Consider the following 14,092-nt stretch of genomic DNA (forward strand, 5'->3'; position numbering starts at 1 on the left):
ATGCATGTTTTGTTGTGGAACATTGCGAGCTAAGCTACAAAGAATAATGAACTAGGAACGACGTTTGTAAAGCAATGTTTATTTTTATCAATTTCAGCAAAGGGGAAAGTTACATCAAGACTTGAATTCATCATTCATTTTAGTATATTATTCAAATCATCAAGTTGTTTAACTTTTTTGAGAACAAAAATAATCTTATCGACGCTACTTATAAAACTTACCGAAACATTGCTTGTCCGGGCAAACTTCCGATAAACAAGATTTTATTTCCACAAGTGGTAGAGGGGACTGATATCTTCCGCCATAGAGCGCGACAGAGCACGTATGCGTTCCGTCGGTACACAAACGCCATCTGGTAGTCAAACCGCCACCACAGGTCACGCTACATCGTGACCAGCTTGACCAAGACGTCAATCCAACGGAATGGTCTACAATTAATTGAATTAGTTAAAGGGTTGTGTCATGATAATTGTTGTTCAATTTCTGTGTTATATGTTCGATGTGTCCACGCTTTACCATGATCTGTCATTCCTGTCATCACTGCTTCACTATAGAAATAATAGGACTACAAGTGATGACAACTTTCAGTCTTTAGCTATGTTATTTTTTGTCGTATTAAACTTACACCTCGTTGATCAGTTGTACAAAGATCACTTTGTATTAATTTTGATGGTTTGTGCAAATTTATGGCTTAGTTTGTCTGAAACGCATTTGTTTATAACTTATGGAAAAATGGTATAGGCTAAGTAAAATCTAGCCTACATAACACTGGTCAAAAGAAAATTTTAATCACAGATGACATTGCTGTATGTGTCCTTAAATGTATTTATGAGGCTGATTTTAAAAATTACATAACCATTACCACAAAAACAACCACATTGATGGGTATAAAAATATAACATAAATCCTTACTACGGCAAGCTTTTGTAAAGCAAGGCTGTTTTTCATAGCTATTTCCTTTGCATGTAGTTTTTAGTGAGTCATTGTTTTCTTTTAGCACTTGACTCCCTCTGTCAGGCATAGAAATGCAAGTTCTGTTTCGCAATTGCAAACCTGAACCGCATTTTTGGCTGCAACTTCCTGCAATAAGAGTTCATACTGGAAAGTTCAGTTGCTAGTGAAAATTGAAAAGTATGTTTACAAAAGTGCAATTTACTTAGCAAGCCATGAATTCAATAGTAAAGCTTAGTAGTTTCATATGGAATTCATCACGAACTGATATCGATTTTCTTTCTTAACAAAAAACAAATGCTGAAAATTTTCAGTCAAACTGAAACGAAATGTTTGAAAATAAAAAAATATGTTTGTCATGTTTATAGCCTATTCCTGCTGCTTTGAGATGGCGCAGCGGATAAGGCGCTCGCTTTCCAATTATGCAATCCTGGTTCGACTTCCGGCTTAAGCTGGTTGTTGACAAACGCCGCTCACCTCTACCCAGGGTGTAATAAATTGGGTGAGCGCAGTTGCTGAAGGAAAGGCGGCCGAGAGAAAGGAACTGTCCACCCTACTCTCATTAGTGCCGAAGGCTTAGTATAATGAGAACCTTATCTCCTCATCCCCCTATGCTTGGATCAAGTATGGGATTCACCATTTTACCTGCTGCTTAAGTTCACTATATTTTGATATCTAATGCAGTAAAAATTAAGTTATAAAGTGAACACAAATCGCTTATGTTGTTAGTTTATTATTTCGCATTGTGTATAAGATTCTATCAAGACCACTTTCAATTTCCGTCACAAGTGAATTACAAAATTCCTATGTGCTGTACAAGCAATAGCATAATGAAGTGACATACCCCACATCGTCCATGTACCCCACGCGGCACACCCTTTTTCGTCTGATGATTGTGTATTATTATCGTCTAATGAGCATTCATTGACACCGTTGCACACCTGTGAGACAAGCAAAGCAATCCTGGATCACCAAATAGTACAACAGTCGGTAAATAACTTTTCTCAGTGGGCCTACAAAACTTAGAATGACATTGCTTTAAAGTTTCTTTTACATAAAAACAAAAAACTCTAACGTTTTCGACACGTACTTGTGTCCTTATCAGGAATTACAAATCTGCAATATAGGCTACTGTACATAAAATGAAAATTATAACACAAGTTATTTTGTTTTGTCTGTCTATATGGTTCAACAAAGCGAACTTTCCATCAAAACTTTATTTTTTTGGACAAAGAATGGTGATGAAAGTATCTGTAAGCTATGAAGTAAGTTTAACCCTTATCATGTAAACAAAGAATGCATAATAATTAGCCAACGGAAGGCTTACACGTGTAGGAGATCTAGCAGACTTGGTGGTGCTGTCCTCATTCTTCCTACAGCCTACTATAACTGTAGATATCAATAATTCATAACAAATTACGTTTGAGTTGATTTTGTTGCTTTTTCTAATTCACACCCGTTCTGCAAACCATTATACCATCGAATGGATATCAATCCCTGATGGATATCAACACTCTACAAAGGGTCGTTGAAAGGATAATTTGGGTTCGGTACCAATGATATTCTAGCTAGGGCCTCAAATCAAGTCACTTCTAAGAAAAACCTGCTATATTAAAAAATACGCGGTGGTTTCTTTAAGTTTTCAGCCCCCAAAAAACATTCCTGGTCGGAGTCCAAAACTACTTTCTAGACCCCCTGTCAATGCTACTGACTCCACATATTCCACCTGATCCAGTTTAATGCATGTTCCGTTCAAGCAAGTGAATCCAGGACAGGACAAGTTCCTTGTTTGGGCGGTGACTGCAAAACAGTGGACAACTATCAACAATAATGAACATTTCATGCTCTAAATAAGGTAATGTGCTAAGTAGGTCTACCGGTCTTTTGTTTGGGAGAGGACAGTGAGATAAGGGTTACAATAAGGTTCCTCCTGCCATTTAGGAAATGTAGCTTAATAGTTTAAAAGCTTAGATACATCGTAGTATGCTTATCCTTATGATGTAAAATACGTTCAAATTTATCTTTTGTCTAAAATTTGAGCCATTATTATTATGAATTTAATGCTATAAAAAAGTAGGTGTACGCACACATCGCTTGACTTGTCAAAGATACCATGGGAGCCCCGCGGCAAAGTGCTTCATCCTCCCCATGCAGACAATGGTTGAGTCCGTCACAAACCAAACTTCCGTTGATACAACTTCCGTTGCCGCATTGAAATCCTCTGAAAGATTGGCACACAAACACAAAAAATTAGCATACAATGGAAGCAGAATGACTATGCATTGGTTGCAAAGTTTTGCAATGCTAGTCTTCAAGTTCAAGGTGCTGTACCGGTTCAAAAATGCAATTCCAGTTTAAATTGTTTGTTTTTTTGTCAGCAACTATTGCAAAATGATAATTAATTTACAACACAGCAAGAGTCACAATAAGTGACTCAAAAGCAACAAAATGTGAACTATATGCTTTCCTAGATAAAATAAAAAAAATACAGAAATTTGACACTTCTGTAAAAGATTTCAAGAGAAAATTGGGAGCCATAAAAATGACATTCATTTTGTATCTTAGGCGACTTGATTAATTAGGCAATTGACAAATAAAACAATTAATTGATTGTTTTTGAATTGATGCATATTTTTTTACCTTGCGCACAGACTGCTGAGGGCCGTTGGAGATTCGCTGCATATTATATTGCTCTCGTCAGCACCATCTTGACACTGAATAACGCCATCACATAGCAAGTCCTCATCAACACAAGTCAACCCTCGATCGCATGACAACTCGTTCTGAAGTACACGCGTTGTTTCAATGGTTCAGTGTTGACTCATGCATGTATAAAGTTTCATGTGCTGTTGTCAGAAGAACGAGTCTAACTTTGATCAATTAATGTTGATGTGTTTGTTCATTAACACTTATGTGAGCCCGTAAGTACTTAAGCAGTTTGAGCAGATTCTCAGCCTTACAGGTAAGTATATCACCTGCATCACTTTTGTGATGACGAAATGAAACTACATGTTTTATAACGCTGGTAACTTTCTTTTTTCTTGCATAGACTTTGAGAACTGATTTAGAGTAATTTTGCGGTGCTGAATCCGAATCTGAGCTCAGATTTCCTTTATCACATCACATTTTTTTGCAATATGTATGTTTCATATTGATGAATATTGTAAAAGCTGCTCATTTACTCACGAGTTTGACACCACACAACCACGCACAGAGGAAGCTTCAAAGGCAACCAGGCTACTGGAGAAATATCTTCTCAAAATCGGTAGATGTTAAATTACTGCTAGGGTTTGATGATAGATGTCCTTTATGCAGTTCATAAGAGGTCAGCAAAAAAATTGATATCTTAACGTGACTGCGTTTGGTGGTACCAAGATATGATTTGGATTTTTACAGCACTATATAAATCGTTTTGAGGTGACAGTATTACCTTTTCTTGCATATGTTTAGTTTAAATCTGCAAATTCAATTCTGTGAGAAAGACAAATAACTAAAAAAATTCAGTGGTGCATTACCAGTTACGAGCACAATGCTTCAAATTGTATGTTTTCAAATATATTTCAGTCAACAGTCAATAATGACCGAAAAGGATGTAATCACAAGGTAGTTTTGGAAAAGCATTCTTAAGGGAATAGCTTCCTCCCATTACAAACATTATTCCATATATGGGTGCTTAAACGCTGCATAAATTTTATAACTTAAATAGGTAAAAAATTTCAAGTAAAAAAAATATGTATTTCAAGAACGTGATGTGATGAACAAAACTAACACCAGATTCGGATTCAGCGTCTCCAAATTACCATTGATTCATTAAAAAACTCCACGCAAGGAAAATTGTGTTGGCCAGTGCAATAACAACTTTAACGAACACAATAACGGAAGTAAATCAATAAGTTGATTGAATGTGTCACTCTGTCCCCCTTACTTGGATACAAGGCGTCCAACACTTTTTTTGTTCGTCAGAATGATCGGGACAGTCGACTATGTCATCGCACACCGAGGGCCATGGTATGCACTTATTTACGTCAGTTTTGCAATGGAAGTCTGTGCAATCTAAAAAAAGAACCCAATTTTGGCATTTTAGATTTCACATCTTTTGTAAATATAGAGTGGGCCTACTTGTTCCACAAAAAGCATAACTTAGCATACAATTTGGAAGCTTCTTGATAAAATGCCTTTATGAAAAAACACGCGAAATGAACGAAATGTATGAAGAACAGTCAGGTCGGTAATATTTCATTTCTCAAGTTGATGAAACTAAAAACTAAACTTGAAACTTTAGAGACATTTAAAACGATTTCAAGATTTCTTTTCTTTACCTGCATCAAAAACTCTGTAAATTTCACCCAAGTTATAAAATGGTCACAATTTAAAAATTAACTTGTGAATAAGACAGTTCAGCCCCAAAAATAGTAATCTAAAACAATACCAACTTGATGAGTTATCAACGGGAAGTGAAGAAGAATTCAAAGACACGGATGCAAGAAGATCACAGTCAAGCTCATCTTCTCCTTGGGAACAATCGGGTTCACCATCACAGACAAGCGTCCTATCTATGCAAAGACCGTCCAGACAAGTGAAGTAGGTCGGAGTGCAAACGCATCCAATTTCATCACTGCCGTTAATGCAATCCATCGTTCCATCACAGTAAGCACGGCGGGAAATGCAGCTTCCCCCATCACATGAATATTGACTCAAAAACAAACAGTTCTGTCAAAAAGTTATGAATATTTTAACTGCGAAGAAGATGATATACTAAACGACAACAACACAGAAACTGCACTCTTATGCTTTCGGTAAAATATACCTCCAAACTCAAAAGCATTCAAGTTCTTCAAACAGTGACTGTGATGCCGTTCCCTTTTATGTTACCCTGAAGTGATTTATTTTAAATCATAACAAAGTAAGTCTGTAGCTTTCTTTCCAAGCCAAGTGCCATTTTGATGAAAAAACGAGATGTGTCAAGTTTAGATTTGAAACAATCATCAAGCAAGCCGTAGAAAAGTGCTTAAACATAAATTATTTCAAAAAAGCTTTAAAATTATGTTCACCCTGTGGCAACTCTGCTCATCCGAATAATCTCCAAATCCACAGTCGAGCTTTCCATCACACACCAATGCTTCTGGAATGCAATGTCCACTAAAGCACAAAAAGCCATTGCAATCCGAAGCATGAGGTGTGTCGTCACTATCATCAGTGCAATTCATTTCGTCAGTACCATCTTCGCAATCAACCTCCCCATTGCATCTGTGAAGGAAATATAAATGTTATTCTCACGTTAGCAAACGTCTCAGAAAAAATAAATTTTTGAAAAATAATGTGCTACTTTTTGGCTTACTTTTTCGAAAACAACAAACATTCTCCACTTCCGCACACGTGACCTCCCATGAGAACACATTCCGATTTTGTCCAATCACATCCGATTTCATCCGAACCGTCTATGCAGTCGTTTTCAAAGTCGCACTTCCACAGTGACGAAATGCAAGTTATGCTATCTCCGCACAGAAATTTATCATTACCACAGGATGGCAGCAAGGAAGCACAAGGCTTCCCCTATAAAAAAAAATGAACTGTGCACTTGCGTGATGTAGATTCTTTGTCAATCAGTAACAATATGGAAAAAGGTTTCTGATTGCATACTCACTTAATTTAAACTATTTATTCGCAAGAAAACCAATAGAGAATGAACTTGGATGTTTCTTTTGTATGATAAAAGCTTTGACTAATTTTATGCTCGTTTAAATTGCGCAGGGAGATTGACGTTTGTTTCATACGTAAAACTGTATGACTTGGGTTTAGTACCAAAACACCAAAAAGTTGGTAATCCTACAACAAGTTAGTTGTTTCAAATAGTTTCAATAAATAATGTCTCCCGCTGCAGCCATGTTCCGTTTCACATGTTGATTAGCTTGTCCTGGTGGCTAAATTACAAACGGATTTCCATATATAAAATGTACAAATAAAAAACAATAAAAAAAATTCTGGTGTTCATGCTGTTGCTGACGTCATGATTTTTTGGAAATAATCTCTCTTTGAATTTAAAAAAACAATGACAGAGACATTTTCTTTCGTACAAAGCAAAGAAGAAAATATTTTATGCTGAGTAATATTACCTCGCAGTCCCAAGCTCCATCAACGCACGTGCAGTTTTGACAATCCTGTCGCAACAAAGATCCAGGAGAATATTCTCCGTTTTCCAAGTAACAAGGACACTGTGACCTCGTCACGCATCGCTGCTCATGCATGACCATACCAGCAGGACAAAAACATCCCTCCACACAAGGTAAGGCAGAGCAATGAGTGTGAAGGTATGAAGCTGGTTATAGTTGGAAATAATAAAACAATCAAGAAGTTTTATCACAACTAAATTTAATCACCTAGTCCCAGTCAATAAGCTTCACACAGCCGGTAATTTTGAAAAAAAAATATGATAAGCTAAATATTTACAGTATAGAACTGAAACTTCGCAAAGTGTATAGCGTAAATCTTTTTCATTAAAGCAAGTGTAATTTGTAGCCATTCATAATGTTATTCGTAGTTTATCAACTGCCCTAATACTTTTGCAATAGTTTACTATAACCAATAGTTCTAAAAACGACGACATTCAGAATAATAAAATACAGATATTTTGAAAACTTGATGTGCCGTACGAAAAGTAAAGGTACTTTTGAAGTAAGCATAAAACCCTTTTAAAATTAATCGACACTAGTGTCTATTCAATTTTTATTTAGAAGCGTTTTTATTATCGCGATATAAGATTTATTTTAATGTAGTTTTTCAGAAAGTATTAAAAATAAAATTAACTATCTTAAATCTGGTGACGCTATTCGGCTTTGTGTGCTTATGGTACAACAAAACAAACTTTCTACCGAAGCCGTTTTATTATCTCATCATAAATTACTAGAAAAAACTTCACATTCATATTTCACAGAATAATGGGACCTACTTGAATTGAAGCAAGTTTCCTGACAGACAGGGCCACAAGCCAGGTACACCATGCCATTGTCGCATTGCATTGGACAGAGATCTTGCGACCGCCACTTGACAAAGACATGTTGTTCATTGCAAGCTTGATTGTAGGCTGCTATCTAAATGGCATATTTTCTTTGTTTTTGGGGGTTTAATATTTAGAGGACAAAACAATATATTTTGATAACAGTTTTATAGTTGACGAGAAGGAGATTTGTTGACTGATTGTCGTTGTCTGTGAATTATTTCATCCATTGCTGCTGATTGAGGAGCAGTGCTTATGATATGTCGCTCAAACGCACACTCAATCAGTCGAACCAGCACCGCTTTTTGTGCATAAACCCATAAGGACGAAGCTTGAAATAGTAAGCCGACTTATTGCTCGTTTGCTGACTTTTTTTCAGAAACTTGTAGTTAGAATGAAGTTGATTAAAGTATGGTGAAGTATATGTAAATAGCATACAAGGATCAAACCAGAAAGGAAAAAAAATATTCATCTCTGGTTTCTTCTGCTTGAGGTATAGGCTATATACTTCACCATACTTAGGCTGACTTCATTCTGACGACAAGCATATGAAGACAGTCAGCGAATAGCACTTCAAGCAATGAACCATTTTCTCCTTTCCATGTTCAAATTTTATACCATAAATAACTTCTCAATTGAGTTGTACGTTGCAGAGGTCAAGCTCTGTTGGTTAAATTTAAAACAGAACTCTCTTCACTTACTGCTGTGCAAAGACACTCGCAGTCTCCCCCACTGTTGCAAGCACACGCATCATTAACACACCACTCGTAGTAAGTCTGATGGGGAACAACACTTCTGCACTCCGAAAATATCCTTCCGTGAGATATTATTGAGCACTTTCTTCTTCCCCAAACCGCTCGATGCAAATTAGCCTAAATAACACTTTTGACTAAAAATTGAAATGTTTTTTAATCCAATAACAAATCTTTAATCCGATAATACATGATTTACTTGTAATCATTCCTGTGTCATTCGTTCAGTTTGTGCTTTTCAATCTGGAGTGTCGTTAGTATGCAGTTATAGTGCAAAGTCAAATTTACCTTACAATTTTCATTTTATTTGTATTGCAGATATGTAATTCCTGACGAGAACACACGTACGTGTCGAAAACGTTAGAGTTCATTTTTAATTATGTTATATTTGTGTATGCAATACATCATGTTAAACCCGCTGAAGTTGCTTTGTTTTATTTCTCTATGGTTCAACAAAGCAAACTCTCTACCGAAGCTTTATAAAAACAAAAATAGTTTTCTATAATCATATTGCTTTGGTTTAACTCGTTTCAAAAATCATATAGTCTCCATTACCACAGACGAGGTATTTAATTCGAAAAAAACTACTTCTTATTGAGAAATAAAACAAAGTAATTTTAGCTGGTTTAACATGATGTATTACATACACAAATATAACATAATTAAAATAAACTCAAACGTTTTCGACACGTACATGTGTCCTCATCAGGAATTACATATCTGCAATATAAATAAAATGAAAATTGTAAGATAAATTTGACTTTGCATTATAACTGCAACTGTATACTAACGACACTCCAGACTGAAAAACACACAAACTGAACGAGTGACACAGTAATGATTACAAGTAAATTATACGGTGGAAACAGATCACATGAGGTGTAAACTACAGGCATTTGACAAACAATTAGAACACACACAATAGGAACGATGAGCCACAGGCGAATAACTTCCGGTTGAGAGACGGATTATTACGTTTGATTCTTAAGGCTTCCATGATCTTGGTCTGAAATTCAGATCTGCCTCGAGAGATGATTTTAAATTGGTCGATCGAGACATTGTCAGTGCACGTTTCACAAGAGGCGATGTGCTCTTTAATTGCACTTTTGGTTGTTAAGTTTGGGTTTGAGTGCTCCCCGGCCCTTGTCAACAAATGTCTAGTTGACATACCAATGTATGTCTGGTTTGCGTCACGCAAACAACTAAATTTATACACAACATTCGAAGAAAGAGCAAAGGGGGTAGGCGACTTCAGTTGAAAACATTGGTGCACTTTAAATGTTTTATATACAGGATGAATGTGTCACATGAAAATTTCTTTTTTATAAGTTTAGCTAGGTTTTTGGCAAATCTTGTTGAATCGTTTCCTAAAAAGGGTATACTAATAAAATAACTAAAATCTACTTCTTCAGGAGTGTCTTTTGGTTCATCAGCCATGAAGGTGTTTAAAACTTTATTGAAAAAGTGGGAAGGATATCCATTTAAATAAAACATGTTTTTCAATTTCTTGATTTCATTCTGAAACAACTGATTATCAGAACACACCAAACGAGCACGAGACAACAGACACAAAATTAAACCAGATTTCCATTTGTTAGGGCATAGAGCGTTATAATTTGTCTCGTGCTCGTTTGGTGTGTTCTGATAATCAGTTGTTTCAGAATGAAATCAAGAAATTGAAAAACATGTTTTATTTAACCCTTTATCCTGTGACGTATTTTGGCCAGTTGACTTGCGGACGGGGGGGTCGGTTCGACACTATCACTTTGAGCTCGTGTAACTCAAAAACTACGCAAGATGGATCAATCAAATTTTCACATGGTGTAGATAATTTATCTGACAACATAACATCAAAACTCTTTTGCAATTTGTTCAACAGCGCAACTTAAAAAATCAAATAATTTGATGGTTGGTCATATTTTTTTATTTGACTTGAGAAATTTCTTCGTAATTAACTTATAATTGAGTGTGACGGGTTAATTCCATTGTGTAGATTTTAATCTCTTACGCGGAGACGTCGTCCACGCTTCAATGAAATCGTAATTGGCGTCCGACTCGCGTTTGCTTGTTGTTTTGCCGGAGGCATTGTAAAAAAAATTTGCTTTGTTTCAACATTTGCAGAGAATGAGACAAAATCACCGCAAAAAACTATTTCAAGTTCTTTTTGAGTCACATGTTTATAGTCTACACTTTTTCAAACGTACTGTCATTACTTGATATTGGAACTAAATCAATCAAATTTTTTTCACATTCACGCTGTCGAATTTTGTTATGCATGATCAAGAAACACTTTGTATTTCACAGCACATCTCAGGAAGCTATTTATTCGTTTTTAACATTATTTCAACGTCTAAAGACGTTGAATCGATGTAAAAAGTGTCTGATTTGCTGTCTGGGTAGCGGTTGAATACAGAAAAGTAAGGTAGCCTGTGGTGTCACGTGGTATTTGAACAACAACCTATCCAAAGGTAGTGACTTGCTTCGATAGGAGCTTGTTCCATTTTAGGCCATCATGCACTCCAAAAACAAAAAGCGTCTAAAACTCCTTACTGATAAACTATGTCACGATGCATTCCAAAGTGAAATGTTCTAATAATTACCAACAATGATCACTTTGAATGAAACAATTTTGCAAACAGTTGTGACAAAATGTAGTGATAATAATCGTTTAGTCAAATCGTGTTGGTAGGTTATAGAACAGGTCGTTTGCCAAATGGAACTCCCGTTCTGCCTGACAAACTCAAAGTCGTGGCATAACGATACGAAAAAGAGAAAAAAATATTTTTCAGGCCGATGCTATTGTCGTAAAAAAACAAAAAAATCACTAAAGTGTTGACTTTTTCCTTGGGCAAAATTGAAGGTTATTGATATTTTAAAAATGCACGTTTGTGTCAATATGATTGAAGTGTTTTTTTTCATGTTGTTAACTAGATTTGCAAAATAACGTTTTCTACATTTTTTTCTGATTTGTTGGACATGCATTTTGTGTCAAGTTATTTATTACGCATTAGAAGATTTCTTTCTGTTCAAATTTTGAAATAGCATTTTAGATGCAGTTTGCGGTTTATGGCGTTACTGCAAAAACCATCTTTTGTAATTGACACACATCCAAAAACAAAACACGCATAAACTACTGCTGGCTGATAGACCACGTCACAATACATCATAATGATGTTTTTCCGAACCGAAGACCTAGAAAGCCAATTTTGTCGTATATTAGATTAGACGTCTGCAGACGTTGAACCAATGACAAAAAGTGATTTGCTGATTTGAAACAAAGTGATTGCTGTTTCCAATGTGCAAACATTTTGATAAAAAGTAATCAAGTTTTGGCCACAGCATTGCGGTCCATTTAGGCATGATTTAGGCTACTATGGTCAATCAACTCACGTTGCAAATAACTTGTTTTGTGTAAAGTCTTGCTTGTGAAAAAAATCGAAGCAAAACGCAAAAATGAAGTAAGCTATATTTACAAAGTATTATATTCTTGAATGAACCATAGTTTTAAAAAAATAGTTTGAACAGGTTTCATCTGATGGAAACTATAATTGATATCATCGCGAAGGATCAAATAGCTGCAAAAATCACTTCAAGCAATTCTTTGGGGTGATTTTCATTATGCAAACCAAGGTGAACCTCAATATACATATTTTTATGCCAAACGATAAAAATCGTTTTTTCTTTTTTTCAAGGACAAGGAAAACGATCCGTATAAAATATAATTCAATTCAACGTATTTCCCTTCTTTTGTCAGATATGCATTTTGTGTAACAATGCTTTAGAAAAATTGCTGAGTATGGCATAGCGTTTGAGATGCAGTCAGAGAATACAACTCTATGGTTGATGGCGTTATTACAAAAGCCAATCTTTTGTCACGGAAATGTATTCGAAAACAAAAAGGCACAAAAGCGCTGACTGATAGATTACGTTACGATACGTTACACAAACGAGGCATTGATTTCAGATTCTTTCAACCCAACAAACAACTTTGCTCCAAATGACACAAACGTCTAAATTTATGGAGAAAAAGATGTAGGCTTACACCGTTTTGTGAAAATAAGCTTTTGAAGACCAACATTTGAATGAAAAGTTTGAAATTATTGAGTTGGTCCTAATAGTGTTTCTGCTGAGATATATCAAAACTTTTCAATCCTCGTATAAAAAAATAATTTTGTAATCTCTCAAGCAACTGCAAAATTACCATTTAGGTAAAGATTCAGTGATGATACAATATGCACAATGCTTGTCAAAGCACAATAATTTAGCTGCGCGTGTTTTTCCACAAAAGCCAAGCAGTTTAGATAGTCTGTGTCAAGTTCTTTTCAACATCCATCAATCTCTCGTTTTCATAAAACATTTTCACAACATTCATGTGAATATAAGTGTACAGGTACATGGAAAAGTTTATTGGCGGGTCAAGAACGCACTCCTTGCTTTCCGACAAGAAATCAAGAAACTTACCACATCAGTCTGTTTGTTTTATGAGATAAACAGAGTTTTGGCAAGAATTTTCCTACTGCTTCTTGTTATAAGTTAGAAACAAAATGTATTCGCCATAGAAAACAACGTAAAATTACATTTTTTTCAGTATAGCTTATCGGATGCTCTCTGATAATTTCAAAGCAACTCAGATGTAATTAAAAGATTAATCAAAGCAACTCAAAACTCGAGTTTGCAAACAAAAGGCGGACTCATTACGGTTGAATGCTTTACAACAAAGCCAACTCATGAGATATCTGCGTCGCAGTTCCACGCACGGCGGCGCTCAGTAATCCTATTAATCCGTATAATTTGAAAACAAAAGGGCTAGCTAGTAGCTAGCTAAAATATCAGAGTATGTTATGAAAATCATGCCATATCTCTAAAACTATAGACAATAGCAACGTCATTTAAAGCGGAATAAATACTTGAATAATTTTTAGGAAAAGTCAAGAAATTATAAAGCTGTGGATCGCGTAGTTCTTTAATGATATTGCTTTGAAAAGAAGCAAGTCCCCACCGACCCCCCCCCCACAGGAAATAGGGTTAAATGGATATCCTTCCCACTTTTTCAATAAATTTTAAACACCTTCATGGCTGATGAACCAAAAGACACTCCTGAAGAAGTAGATTTTAGTTATTTTATTAGTATACCCTTTTTAGGAAACGATTCAACAAGATTTGCCAAAAACCTAGCTAAACTTATAAAAAAGAAATTTTCATGTGACATTCATCCTGTATATAAAACATTTAAAGTGCACCAATGTTTTCAACTGAAGTCGCCTACCCCCTTTGCTCTTTCTTCGAATGTTGTGTATAAATTTAGTTGTTTGCGTGACGCAAACCAGACATACATTGGTATGTCAACCAGACATTTGTTGACAAGGGCCGGGGAGCACTTAAACCCAAACTTAAC

The 14,092-nt window shown here is 35.7% G+C and overlaps 1 protein-coding gene across 1 annotated transcript in view; it reads right to left on the bottom strand.

The window, feature by feature from the left end:
• Window positions 1–14,092, bottom strand: part of LOC145788351 (SCO-spondin-like) — an 89,993-nt gene that overhangs the window by 40,084 nt on the left and 35,817 nt on the right. The window contains exons 25-37 of the mRNA XM_082600127.1: window positions 8,647–8,817; window positions 7,898–8,039; window positions 7,065–7,267; window positions 6,290–6,504; window positions 6,003–6,198; window positions 5,385–5,661; window positions 4,877–5,004; window positions 3,592–3,734; window positions 3,039–3,172; window positions 2,678–2,751; window positions 1,796–1,892; window positions 913–1,080; window positions 222–428 (exon numbers count right to left, since the gene is read on the bottom strand). Coding sequence (XP_082456253.1) covers window positions 222–428; window positions 913–1,080; window positions 1,796–1,892; window positions 2,678–2,751; window positions 3,039–3,172; window positions 3,592–3,734; window positions 4,877–5,004; window positions 5,385–5,661; window positions 6,003–6,198; window positions 6,290–6,504; window positions 7,065–7,267; window positions 7,898–8,039; window positions 8,647–8,817 — 2,155 coding nt within the window. The remainder of the gene's footprint in view (window positions 1–221; window positions 429–912; window positions 1,081–1,795; window positions 1,893–2,677; window positions 2,752–3,038; window positions 3,173–3,591; window positions 3,735–4,876; window positions 5,005–5,384; window positions 5,662–6,002; window positions 6,199–6,289; window positions 6,505–7,064; window positions 7,268–7,897; window positions 8,040–8,646; window positions 8,818–14,092) is intronic.

This window comes from Aplidium turbinatum, chromosome 2, assembly GCF_918807975.1.
Source record: "Aplidium turbinatum chromosome 2, kaAplTurb1.1, whole genome shotgun sequence".
In the NCBI taxonomy this organism is placed as follows: Eukaryota; Metazoa; Chordata; class Ascidiacea; order Aplousobranchia; family Polyclinidae; genus Aplidium; species Aplidium turbinatum.